Below are 14,042 nucleotides of genomic sequence, written 5' to 3'. Positions count from 1 at the left end.
TCACTTGAAATAAGTAGAAAAATCTGATAGTGGAGCAAGTTTTTCTTTCTTATTACAAACACAAAAAACTTGCTTTCACTGGCAGATTTTTCTACTTATTTCAAGTGAAAATTTATTTGAAACAAATGAAAATGATCTAAAAACAAGTTCATTTTTAGGTGATGAGTCTAAAAGAGTAAGTTTTGACAAGAAATGAGACATTTTGACAAGAAATAAGACAAATGTTCTTCTTATTCTTTGCAGTGTATTTAGGCCTGTACCTGTATGGCAAGGCAAGTGTCTTATATTACACTTCCACAACTCAGAAAAGGTTCAGGATATTGGAATTGATGGTGAAATTTATGGAAAATGTAAAAAGTCCATGCTACAGTGATGTTATATCATGAAAGTAGGGCATTTAAGTGGAATGGCAAGGGAATTTTATTTGTATCTCCCCAGTTTGTCTGTAAAGGGCTTTTCACATCAGCTTAAAGGGATAGTTCAACATTTTGTCAAATTGGCCCATTGCCATAATCCCTATAGTCATAGCAGTAGGTTCGTTACCTTTAATTGTCGGCGCAAGCTATTTTTAGAACGGCGGAGCAGAGCCGTGAGCTGCTCAGAGCTACGCTACGGAGGCTCATTATGGGATTTCTTGGTTTCCCTCCATCAAACTCATCAAATACACAATCCAACAACTCCACAACGCTCTGGTGGACAAGTTGTGAGCTGCACATTCACCACGCTATGAGATAATAACACAACGTTACCACACAGAGTTGTTTTAGAGGGAAATACAGAGACTGATGATGAAAAACTGTCCCTGAAGGCAACGTGCATCAGCGGTTTAGCATGAATTTACCCAACGAACCTACTGCTCGGGATTATGGCAATGGGCCAATTTAACAAAATGGTGAACTATCCCTTTAACAACATCATCTGTCCTTATACCCTCACAATCACCGACGAAAAAACTCATTATTGTATAAATGTGGCAAAAACATAAAGCCAGGGTAAAATATATCAAAGATTAAACTTATAAACTTGACATTTTACCTTTGTAAGAGTTCCTTATGAAAAACTGCACTCACACGCACGTTGAGAGCTGTCAAACTAAATGAAGGTCGGGACGTTAAGGAATCAAGATCTTTATTTTTATGACATCTCTCAGGTGGAGAGTTCATTTTTCTAGATTTACATATCCGATTGTTATCTGCAAACACAGACACACACTTTGTGGGGGCATTACTCTGCGGCTGGGTTTGTTGAAGTTATACATTTTGCAAAAACAATATCTAAAAAGTTGAAAATATTGCTGCTGAAAAACAACAAAAAACAAAACAGGGCTTGAGTGAGATAATAAAAAAAGACAAAGACATAAAAGAGGAGAAAGGGGGCGGTGCTCATTCGTTTCCTCGCCGACTCTTCTTGTGACTCTTTTTCGAACTCCTGTGAAAGTGAAAAACACAAAATGATGTTGAATTCAAAAAAAGTGTCAGAAAACAAATGAACAACCTCATTAAAAAAGAAAATCTCTTCCTTTATTGACCTTATTGATGCGTTTACTGTCACTGTTCTGCTCCAAACACCAAAATAAACTCGTACGTAAAAAAAACTGACTCTGTAACGAGACTTTATTACTCAGAAAGAAGTGACACTCACCTCTCTGGAGACTTGGAGTGGCTGCGGTGTCTGTGGCTTCTGTGGTGACCTGGTTCACAACGACAACCAAGGAGAAGATTTCAAAATAAGAGCCAAACCACCATCATCATTAAATACTAGGGCTATCAGGCGATTAAAAAAAAAAATCTAATTAATCACATTTTAATCTCATATCTGCTAAAGTTACCCAAATAAAGAATTTGAATTCTCGGACATTACAAAATTGTATTGCATGACTAATCAATAGGCTCTATGCACAGCTCCACCACTTCCTGGATTTAAGGCAGGTCCTTTATTTCCTGTCTTACATTATTGGACAAACTGATTAATCCAGGTGTGTCTGACCATTGTGACGACTCAGACACACCTGGATTAATCAGTTTGTCCAATAATGTAAGACAGGAAATGAAAGACCTGGTGGAGCTGTGCATAGAGCCTATTAAGAGAGGATTTGAAATCCACATTTTTATTGGTGAAGAGCGTTTCATAAATGAAATTTAAAAGGAAATGGTCAAGCACATCCCAGCAAACCAATTAGATCAGGTGCAGAACCTGTTTCTGTCAAGCTGGGTCGACCAGATCGGACCAGACAGGAAGTCAGGCACAGAATAGGCGAGAGAATCCGGTCAATTTTCAAAATAAAATAACTAAATGATGATTAATTAAGTTGTTGCTTGTCCGTCGATAAATATTTGTCAGTTGCACGCACGCACACACACATACACACGGAAAACCGAGTACAGACGCACAAACTCATTCACTCCAATGTATGTGTGTTGCCCACTTGCTTGTAAATTGATGAAAACGGCGTTGTTTTTGTTTTTAGGTGTCTTGGTCATATCAGATTATACTTATAATTTGTTTATTACAAAATATAGATTGAAACATTAATGTAGACTACTGTTTTTTTTTTTACTCTCCTATGTGTTAATGTTTATCTGTAAAGGATCCTCAATGATGCTATTAACGTGGGTGATCTATAAATGTCCTTAAATTATTGAAAACACCACACTGCTCATTCACCAACAATGCAGAGTTGTCACTTCTTGGGCGCTTTTACAGTTAGGGGAGAGTGGGGTAAGTTGAGCCACTTTTTGTATTCAGCATCACTACATAAAGACAATTATAGTTTTGTTGCTAACTAACACATCTGCATATATTTCAGGATGTTTTGCATCCCTACAAATTAACAGAATGAGTGTAAATATAACTGTTTTTAAAATATAGCATGTTCAAAAAAAGTGGTCTTGACCATAGGAGTGGGGTAAATTGATCAACCCCCCCTTCTTTCCTTCCATCCATCTCCTACCTCCCCTTTTACTTAATATTTCATCTGTCCAGGTTACAGGTGAACACAAACTGCAGGGACTTCCTGCTGAGCCACCAACTCACTGAGATTTGGGGAGTTTTGTAATTACGTGGCATCTTGGGAAGAATCCCAGATATTTTTCTTTGAAAGTAAAGTTTGGCCTCACTATAAACAACTTTTCCTGTTTATAGGAACATACTTACTGTAATCACAAACATACAGAATCTTGATTTAATCATTTGGACGTATACAGCCAAAATATATTCATTAAGTGTATAGGAGAGGTGGCTCAACTTACCCCACAGCTACCTTAGCTTGGGTTTATTGCTCTCACAGCTAAAATGGTGCAGTTTCATGCTAGGTTTACTACCTCATGTTGTAGCTCATAGATACCACAACCCATGTATAAAACACATTTACTATCATCTCTTTTAGTCTAAACACAATTCTCATGAAACTTATGATCGACTAAATTCACTCTCGAGTGTGAAAAATGATTTTTTTGGTCATAAATGTTAAACCACTTTACTCACGTGGTTCTAATCTTCACAGACTCCATGAAATGATGCCTGCCTCCCTAATATTTGGTCACATGCTAACTTTTTCCTATAGTTTCCTAGAAACAAGGGGTGGGTCAACTTACCCACTGGCTCATCTTACCCCACTCTCCCCTACCCATATTCCTCCACCAGGAGGCGCTGCCATTGGACCGATGCTGTCGTTACTCTCTTTTATTCCAGTGCTCTAGTGCTACCGTGACGAGCCAATGCCAAGTAGCCTACGGGTCATTCAATGGGCCAAATCTAAAATGCCTCGAGCATCGTGCAGCTGCTGTTCAACAGGTAAAATAAAATAAAAACAAAAAACCCTCTTGTTCACCAGGGGATTTGGAGCGGTGGCGTCTGTCCCTCGACCGGCTGCGGTGTCGTCGGGGGCTCTTGCTGCGGTGGCGGTCTCTCCGTGGCGATGGGCTGAGGACGCATTAACACAAGATCAATCAGTCAATTAATCAATCAATCAATCAATCAATCAATCAACCAACCAATCAACCAACCAATCAATCAACCAATCAATCAATCAACCAACCAATCAATCAATCAATCAACCAACCAATCAATCAACCAACCAATCAATCAACCAACCAACCAATCAACCAACCAATCAATCAATCAACCAACCAATCAATCAACCAACCAACCAATCAATCAATCAATCAACCAACCAACCAATCAATCAACCAACCAACCAACCAATCAATCAACCAACCAATCAATCAACCAACCAACCAATCAATCAATCAACCAACCAACCAACCAATCAATCAATCAACCAACCAACCAATCAATCAACCAACCAACCAATCAATCAATCAACCAATCAATCAATCAACCAATCAATCAACCAACCAATCAATCAACCAACCAACCAATCAATCAATCAACCAACCAACCAATCAATCAATCAATCAACCAACCAACCAATCAATCAACCAACCAACCAATCAATCAATCAACCAATCAACCAACCAACCAATCAATCAACCAACCAATCAATCAATCAACCAACCAACCAATCAATCAATCAATCAACCAACCAACCAATCAATCAACCAACCAACCAATCAATCAACCAATCAATCAATCAACCAATCAATCAACCAACCAATCAACCAATCAGAGGGAGTTACAGGTTTCCATGGTGAAGCAGAACGTACCTGCGCCTCTTTGGAGATCTGCTCCTCCTGAACGACAACACACAACGATCTGGTTTAGTGTCTTATAATATATATAATAATATTATATAACTTTGTCTTCACGTCAATAAACTGAAAAGGTAACAAACCGCCTGGGCGAGCGGCTGCGTCTGTAGCGAGGCGACGGCGAGCGGCGAGGTCTGTCGTTGTCGCGGTAACTGCGTCTGTGAGGTTCGGGGGTTTGGAGTCTCTCCGGCTGCAGGCAGGAAAAACAAAAGGGTTTTTAAAGAAGTATCCGTGTAATATAGAACAGCAGTTCTCTAACTTTATTTACATCAAAGACTCCTAAATTAATACAAACTGGACCGTGGACCCCCATCGGACACTCTGAAGCAAACAGCACAAACCAGGGGTGCAAACTTGGCGCCTTTCGCCGTTTGGCCAAATGGGTCATTTGTGTGATGTTATTTATGAACGGTCACTACCTTCTCCTCCTCCTCATCCTCCTCTTCGCTGCTCTCCACCTCGTCCAGGTCTTCCTCCAGGGCGCTGATCCGCGTGTCCAACAACTCCGCCTCCTCCAGGACTTGTCTCTTCTGCAACACACACACATTTTAATGTACCATATACCAGCTTATTACTACGTCCTGCGTCCACTAAAGGGCATTCACACCAAATATGTCATGTAACATTTGCAACACACTTTTACACAGTTTTACCAACTCAATATACAACTTAAAGAAAGGAAATCTAAATATTTTAAGTAGTGGTGCAACGGATCACAGTTGATCCGTGATCCGGTCCGATCGCTCTCCGCAGTGGTCTGCGGATCGATCAATAAAAATATAGGCAAAAAAATGTGTGTGTAGGAACACGTAGGTCTCATAAAGTCTCACTGTGACACGTCAGAGGTTGAGGGGAAGTTCCCATTTGGCCACTGGCCCAGTTGGGCCAATAATTTAATAATGGTGAATAATTGACAGACCTTTAGGGGGCTTTCACACCTACCTCGTTTGGTCCGGACTTTCTAGATAGTTCGGATCAAATTGACAGGTGTGAAAGCTCCCCCGGACCACGGTCCGGTCTAAAGACCGAGTCTTTGGTCCAGCCTCAGGAGGTGGTCTCGGTCCGGACTATCCTGCACCAAGGTCCGCTGCTGCGTAGTGTGAAAGCATATTTATGGAAGGTTCGAACTATCAGACCAAATAGCCTACAGGAAGTCACGTCAGATGTGCTCGTGCCGAAAAAAAAAACAGAAAAAAAGGAAAGAGGAGCCGCAGCAACACTTGGGGAGAGGAGGAGATCATTATATCCAGATTTGGTCAGAGGGATGGGTGTGTCATAAATCCCCAAACGATACATGCATTTTTTTTTATATAGCCTATTTTTTTTATACATTGACCCGAATATACCTATTTTTTCCGCCGAAAAAAGTCTGAAAAAGACGGATCAGCGGGTGACACCAAACAACATCTGCCCCAGCAGGTCAGATCTTTTATTTCTCTCACACTCACAAGTGACCTGGAGAGATGCAGCCGCATCTGACAGGAGGATCGCGTGTGTGCGCATAGCGTGTGTGTCCTCCACTACACAAAACAGCTGATCGCTGCCACTCTGATCAATGAGAGCATTTCGCCGCGGCACAATCCTCTTTTTTTCTCTCCTTTCATCAGCTCTAAACTCACTCTTCTGCACCGCGATTACAAACCACAGCGTGCTTTCCAGCAGTAGGCTATATTTTTATTTTATTTTTTTCAGAGCACTTTCTATGCGCTAACGTCAGACGCACGTTCATCCGTCATGACGTCGGTAGATCCTTTAGTCCGCTGTCATAACAGCAGTGTGAAAGCGAACTTTACTGGACTATTGGAAACAATGTAACAAAAAAAAAAAATTAAGTCCGGACCTTGGTCCGGACTATTAGGTGTGAAAGCGCCCTTAGTTGGAGGTTGATGTTATAGTATCTAACCCAGGGCTCCATTCTGCCCCTAGTGGAGCCGTTCTGCCACTAAAACTACTTGAGACTCTGCAAGTAAATGTTTCATCTACTGACTTGCACATGTGCAACCAACACATTTGCCTCTTTTTTTCTTTTTCTTTTAACACTGGTGATATCATCAATCAATCAACTTTATTTATATAGCACATTTAAAAAAACCACAGGGGAAGCCAAAGTGCTTTACATTGAGACATAAAAAAGATTAAGGTAAAAGACATAAGTCACTTTAAAAACAAGCAATAAAAGGCAAGGAAACAAGGCAAGGGCAGAGTAAAACAGGGTTTATACAGAAATTCTTAAGTTGAATTTAATACCTTTTAATACCTTTTTTAATACCGTCACAATATTTTTTAATACCAACACGACTTCGAGCTGCAACTGTAGTGGCAACTTTTCGAACTTCAGTGTTGGGGGTAACTAATTAAAAAGTAACAGATTACTGTCATTTTCTTACTTAACTTTCTGAGTGACTAAGTGTAGTAGGCAAATGCTCACAATTCATATCAAGTACCTGTTACCTGTTAGGGGGGTGTGCTTAGGGCGGTGACACTCACCATTAACAAATTATATACAGGAGCATCTCAATACATTATAATATCATGGCAAAGTCCATTTCCAGAAGTAAAGCCAACATTTCTGTAGCCTATTAAAAATGTTTTTTTGTTGTTGTTTTTTTAATTGGTCCTTTTGGATTATGTGTCCTTTTGGACTTGATATGAATTAAACATGAATTAAAATGGAATGCTATTGAATATGGCATTATTATCATTTTAAAAAAAATTAAAGCGACCGGTAAAAATAGATTATGACGGAATTTTTATGACCCCGTCAGTCAAAATGACCGGCGACGAAAAAGTCTAGCGCAACCTCTGCTTCACAGCGCCACTAGTGTCGTCACTCTGAGGAGAAACTCTCAGAGTGACGACACTAGTGGCGCTTTTCCACTACACTTTAACGGCACTGCTCAGCTCTACATGGCGTGGCTCGGCACTGCATGGCGCGGCATGGCTCGGCACTGCTCGGGACCAGATGGCGCGGCGTGGCTCGGCACTGCTCGGCACTGCATGGTGCGGCACTACATGGCACTACATGGCACTACATGGCGCGGCTCGGCACTACATGGCGCGGCTCGGCATGGCGCGGCACTGCTCGGCACTACATGGCACAAAGGCTCTGCATGGCGCGGCGTGGCTCGGCACTGCTCGGCTCTGCATGGCGCGGCGTGGCTCGGCACTGCTCGGCACTACATGGCACAAAGGCTCTGCATGGCGCGGCGTGGCTCGGCACTGCTCGGCTCTGCATGGCGCGGCACGGCTCCACATGGCGCGGCACGGCTCGGCACAGCTCGGCTCTGCATGGCGCGGTACGGCTCGGCACAGCTCGGCTCTGCATGACGCGGCACGGCTCGGCACAGCTCGGCTCTGCATGGTGCGGCACGGCTCGGCACTGCTCGGCACTGCTCGGCACTAATTGGCGCGGCGTGGCTCGTCAATGCTCCGCATGGCGCGGCACTGCTAGGCTCTGCATGGCGTGGCACGGCGCGGCACTGCTAGGCTCCGCATGGCTTGGCACGGCCCGGCACTGCGAGGCTCTGCATGGCGCGGCACGGCTCAGTACTAAAAATGGTACCTGGTACTATTTCAGTGCCTGGTACCAGGTACTAGGGCTAGTGGAAAAGCAGTTTCCGGGCTCGTGGCTGTGAGCACCCAACTCAATAGGGTTTGAATGGAAAGTAGACGCCCAGAGCGCTGAAAACGGCCCCTAAGACTGTAGACCACTTACAACAGAATTCAAAATAGGCTGGGATAATAAATCAAAGGAAAAGTTTATCAAAAAAGAAATATTGCTCAACTCCCCAAAAACAAAAACTACAGTCTGTACAGACAGTCATGACATGTGCCTCAGCTCATTTGATTTTGTTTTTAAGACTTTATAAAGTCGTGAAAAGACTTTTTAATACTTTTTAAGGGTCTTAATTTTCCCAAAATTGATTTATCACCTTTTAATACTTTTCAAGACCCCGCGGATACCCTGTAAAAGAACAGACCAGCTCCCTGTAAGTGCTTTTAGGGAACGACAGATAAAGAAAAAAATTAAGAGTAAAACGCGTTTTTAAAAGAGATTTAAAAACAGGAAGCGGGGAGGCCGACAGAAATGGAATCTGTCGTTACGGCATCAGGCCAATGTGAATATCTGCTCGGCAAGTCGATTAACGGTTTGCACACCTACATTTTTTGTTTGCGCCTCTAAAATGTTAAGTTAGGGGGCCACTGTGCTCCTCATCATCATGTCCTACTCCTTTTTAGAACTTGTGCATATTATGACTTGATGATGCTTATATTGTTGTTATTTTTTTAAATATATATTTTATCTATTATTTATTTTTCATTTTAGACACGTTAGAAATAAAATTCATTCCTTCATATATATGAAAAGCCCCTGAACTGAACATAACAGATCCCCTTTAAGCTCTGCACTGCCCCTGGTGCTGGCTTGACTTTCTTCTTCACAACAACCGAACCTCTCTGCTTATAAGTTGATGTTTTATGGGCGTCATAAAAACTGAGGCCGCAGACTTTGTGAAAATTAATATATGTGTCACATTCTCAAACTTTTGACATGAAGGTACCTGTAGCCGGGGCAGGATGACGTCACACACTCTCTCTGCGTGGAGAAGCTCGTCGATGAACTCGTCCACGTGCATCAACTCAAACTCTGAAACAGAGAGCAGTCGAGAGAAACATTAACTGGTTTAAACTCGCCTGTTTATAACTCAACATTTTATCACCTTCAATATATTTGACTCTATTTCTACTCATATTTGATATTGTAAAGCATCGCAGGTTTAAAGTTGAGCAAATGGACAAATAACATTCTTGTTTTATAAATGTTTTTGTTAATTGTCATGAAACAATCCTTAAAAAGGTGAATAACAATCCAGCTGGGGACAATAAAGGTAACAGAGCTACAGCAGAGTTCATCTCAGACTTTACTGTTAACGTTGACAGGACTAGTTTAAACTCTTTCTGTCATGAAACATTTAGAGGGAAAAGAGTTTTAGACAATAAGGCAAGGCAATTTTATTAGTATAGCCCATTTTTACCACCACCAGTTTGTCTCAAAGGGCTTTACATCCCATCATAACAACATCCTCTGTCCTTGGACCCTCACATCCACTGAGGAAAAACTCCATGGAAAACCCTTTTAACAGGGATGCAAACGGGTCAGGACCAAAAAAGAGAGGAATTTCCCGGGGGGGGGGGGGGGGGGGGGGGATCACAGAAAAGTCAATTTCCAGTAGTTCAACCCAAACCAAGTATTGATTGATTATAGATGGACATAGTTTTCAGAAGGCCAACATTTCTATATTAAAAATGCTTTAAAAAAATTCCTTTGCAATATTTCCATTTTGGAGATACTGATTTTTAGGTCTTCACTGAATGTTAGTCATAATTATTACTATTAAAATAAACTGAATAAATAAAGACATGGGATGTTTCATTCAGTGTGTAATGGACATATAGGCCTATATAATGTGTTAGTTTCACTTTGAATTGAACACATTCTACATCGCGGAGGCGACGTCTTTAAGGCTTCCTTCACCTCTGAAACGGGGCAGAGCTCCGTGGAAACACCTGCCTGACACAGCAACGTAGGGAACCGTTCATGTCCGCGGCGCACAGCTCCACAGACATCACAGCTCCACGGTGCACGGGGGGGAAAACAGCGTTGCCGTCGCACCGACTGCACGTGGATACGCGCCGCTTTAACGAGCGTGCATGTCGCGCGTCTACATTGGAGGTCGGCTGTTATCAGTATAATCAGAGACCATGAATGAGTTCGCCTCAGTTTCACGTGATTGTCTCTGTCAGCCTGTTAGAAAAACATTTTACTGACCCCAGCTGAGACGCTGAGACGCTGAGACCCCCCCCCCCCCCCCCCCCCCCCTCTCAAAAACAAAAACTCTTCGGATCTGAACGATTCACACAAGTCACCTAATTGGTCATGAAAAAAGCAAGTTTCGCTTTTCGGCTGCTGTTTGCATCCCTGCTGTTAACAGGGAAAACTCGGAGCAAAACAATAAGCTTGTTGTTGTTTAGACTCACCTCCGTTCCTGTTCTGGCCCTTGATCTTCCTGTAGTCGTTGTACAGAGGCTCCAGGTATTTGTAACAATCCACTGCAGTTCCCGTTAACCTCATGTACATGGCTCCCAGCAAACGCACGTATCTGATCAAACAGAGAGAAGATGATGATGATGAGATTCATGTCAGGTATAAAACTAAACCTCGACGTACAGTGGAGACGTTGCAGCATAAAGACACCGGGTCTCATTCATGAAACAGTAAATCTGTGTGTAGATTTGCACATAAAAGCGAACACAATGTGGTCGTGTGCGGGATGCGTTTTTCCTCTCTCTTCATTCCTAACCAACTCGTTCCAGGTTTTGCTCGTAGCTACGTGTCATTCTCTCTCTCTTTCGCTCACTCACGATCTGCATATAAAAATGAACATTATATGAAAACAATAACTAGTGAGAAAAATACAGATGCGTGAAAACCAGGAAATGGAAACAGCAATATCAGAATCTGTAAATTCTTATCAATTCCCACCTCTAGTGTTAAAGGCATCTGCGTATTGTGAACATAACAGAGAGCAATACGAATTACAATTGTAATTTTCCAACAGTGACAAGCAGTATTTATGTGCATTTCTAAATGAACACAAATAAACACTACACACAGTCGGGAGCTATGAAAAGATCGGCACTAATAGAAGATTGAATAATGCAGAAATCCACGTAAATTTCCAGCTGCACGCGGTTTACACACAGTTTCCTTCTGCTCACGTTTCATGAATGAGACCCAGTGGATAAGTTGCAGCAGCAGCAGCAGCGGCAGCAGCGGCAGCGTAGTGACCGAGCGACTCACTTGAAATCCTCGTTCTTGATGAACTCGACGATGATGTCTTTCTCCGGCTGAATCTGCAGCATCTTCAGCGTGAGGCAGAGGAAGGGAGTGGGTTTGATGTTCCCGCCGTAAACTCCTCCCACGTACTTCAGCTCCATGGCTTTGTCCACCACCAGCTCGGCTGCACATCGACACAAAACGCACATTTTATTATTAGTATTAGTATTATTAATGGTCACTGTTGTGTTATTACAAGAAAGGAGACAAGACACAAACTGTTCTCACAAAGACGGAGATTAATTATCATCAATAACACGGAGACAAAGCATACAGACAAAATACTGTATGTTGACTGAAATGAAAAAGCAAAAAAATAAACCATATCTACAGCCACACTGATCTAACATCTAAAAAGATGTATTGATGATCACAGCTTTAAATGTGTGAATCTGAGCTGCAGAAATAAATCAATGAAATGGAGACTGGAGATTTCCAGTGATGATGATTCAAGTTTCTCTCATGTGAATATCTGCTGGTCTTGTCAGAAGGAATTAGATATTATATTATATATATACTCACTTTTCTATTTATTTTGGACTGTGACTATGTTGTTGGATGTAATTAAAAAAATGTAAATAAATCAGGACACACGGGAAGTAGTCTAAACAAATACTAAAGTGCTAAGTGGATGAGGGTGTTTTATTTATACAGCCCTTTACAACAACCCTTTTGGTGAACCACAGTTCTTTACAATAGATAAAAAATAAAAAGGAATAAGTAAAGACAATCAAAAAATGAAAGCAATACAATAGACGAAATAAAATAAAAGGGTAGGACTAAAGCTGATGCTAATGCTTCCTCCTCCTTTTCAAACAAGCAAAGTTGTATTGACTAAAGTTCTTTACATGTGTCTTTACACTAAATTATTAAAAAGCAACAACACGTAATGTTTAATGTTACTTTATATTTTATCTTATTGAGATATTACGATTCAAAAGTGAATCAAATTATTGAGTAGTTGCTGAGTTTAAGTTTATTTGGTCAGTTAAGATCATGTGGTAACTTAACGTTAACTTAACGTTATAATCTAGCCTAATCGATCGGTCAGTAAAACAATTATTGTGCCTTTACGGCTTTTTTACATCCAGATATGAACTTCACAAGATGGAGATAAAAGCAAAAGCGCAAAAGACAAAACCGGACAGGATAAATAAGTCAAAGAATAATAAAATATAAGAGTAAAGACCAGTTTGTTGGTGTAGTTAGCATTAGCCTCGTTAGCCACATTAGCTGCTAACACGCTAAGCTAACGGCTACCTACCCGTCAGACCGAAACACTCCTCCTTCCAGTATTTAGACTCGTAGATCCGAGTGCGGATGATTTTCTCCACCAGATACTGCGGGTTGGTGCCGTGGATGCTGTTGGCATCTTTTACGGTTCTGTTCGCCATCGGAAAGTCAGAAAATGAAGCTGAATTAGCGTTTAGCTTCTCTTCTCCAACATGGACGCAACCGCTACGAGATACAGCTACCGGAAGTGACGCGACGGGCGGAACTTCCGGGTTGACGCCCCTTCGCAATAAAAGCGTTTGCAAGTCCGCATGTTAGGCATCATTCTTCTTCTTCTTTTAGTTTTACGGCGCAAGGCATCATTCCCATCATTCCCATTATTTTCAGTCGAATTAAAAAATGATTTTGAGTCTGTATTATATGTTGAATCAAAAAAAAAATGTATATCAGCGATTGAATTTTATCCAAATTATATTAAGTAATCTTGAAAAACAGCATACACACAGTTTTGATCGCTTTTTTGTTCTGTGAGGGGGAAATTGTTTCTTTCATAAACACAGTGAAAACACAGTGAAGTTCCTAGACAAACAACTAAGTCCAGTTGCTTTCGATTTAACCTCCTTTGAAATACTATGACCTGGACAAATGAGAATATGCACCGGCACAGTGAAGTTTGTTTTTTTGCTAGTGAATTTACATTTGTGAATGTGAAATTTAGCTAATAGTAAAATCAAATTAATAAGAAAAAAGGCATCCTCATTTTTACAGCTGTGTTCATATCAACTAAATAAAACATTTTTATAGTATAAGACTGGGAAAGGTAAATAAGGAAAATACAGGCAACTATAAATCTATTAATCTCATTCCACAGATCATGAGTAAATTTACAGTACCAAAATAGATGAGAACATGTCTCAGGAAGAGCTTCACAGAAGGAGCATTTACATCAATATCATTCTTCAATTTTTGTAAGAAATGTTTGACTGGATAGAATCTATGTATCAGTTTAAATTAAACTTCCTTTACCTTATTAGTTAGAAGAAACTTTTGTCGTAACGACCAAACTTTTTTCCAGTTAATATTACTAACAAAATTGCTCCAGTAAAATGTTGCTGCAGGAGCAGAAACCAAATCCCCCTGAAACAGGGCTCTTACATCTGCGGTTCACTCTCCGAAGCGCGAGGGGGCAGTAATGCGTCATT

At 41.2% G+C, this 14,042-nt stretch overlaps 1 protein-coding gene across 1 annotated transcript; it reads right to left on the bottom strand.

The window, feature by feature from the left end:
* Positions 1 to 1,175: 1,175 nt before the first annotated feature.
* Positions 1,176 to 13,073, bottom strand: prpf38a (pre-mRNA processing factor 38A). Its single transcript, XM_083969585.1, has 10 exons — positions 12,872 to 13,073; positions 11,572 to 11,731; positions 10,749 to 10,870; positions 9,272 to 9,357; positions 5,129 to 5,239; positions 4,793 to 4,899; positions 4,665 to 4,691; positions 3,830 to 3,921; positions 1,642 to 1,690; positions 1,176 to 1,428 (listed from the first exon to the last, which is right to left on the bottom strand). The coding sequence occupies exons 1-10, from the start codon at positions 12,999 to 13,001 to the stop codon at positions 1,383 to 1,385; spliced, it is 930 nt and encodes a 309-aa protein (XP_083825711.1). The 5' UTR covers positions 13,002 to 13,073; the 3' UTR covers positions 1,176 to 1,382.
* Positions 13,074 to 14,042: the final 969 nt, after the last annotated feature.

This window comes from Trachurus trachurus, assembly GCF_905171665.1.
Source record: "Trachurus trachurus genome assembly, chromosome: 4".
NCBI classification, from domain to species: domain Eukaryota; kingdom Metazoa; phylum Chordata; class Actinopteri; order Carangiformes; family Carangidae; genus Trachurus; species Trachurus trachurus.
Note: the sequence above shows the minus strand (reverse complement) of the source record. Positions and strands in the feature narration are given on the sequence as shown.

Bases quoted from the DNA above. Each gene is read 5' to 3' on its own strand.
- prpf38a (XM_083969585.1), bottom strand. From the start codon at position 13,001: ATGGCGAACAGAACCGTAAAAGATGCCAACAGCATCCACGGCACCAAC. The intron at 10,871-11,571 runs GTGAGTCGCTCG...CTGTTTGATCAG, and splicing joins ATCAAGAACGAGGATTTCAA to ATACGTGCGTTTGCTGGGAG. The intron at 1,429-1,641 runs GTGAGTGTCACT...TCACTTTCACAG, and splicing joins CACTCCAAGTCTCCAGAGAG to GAGTTCGAAAAAGAGTCACA.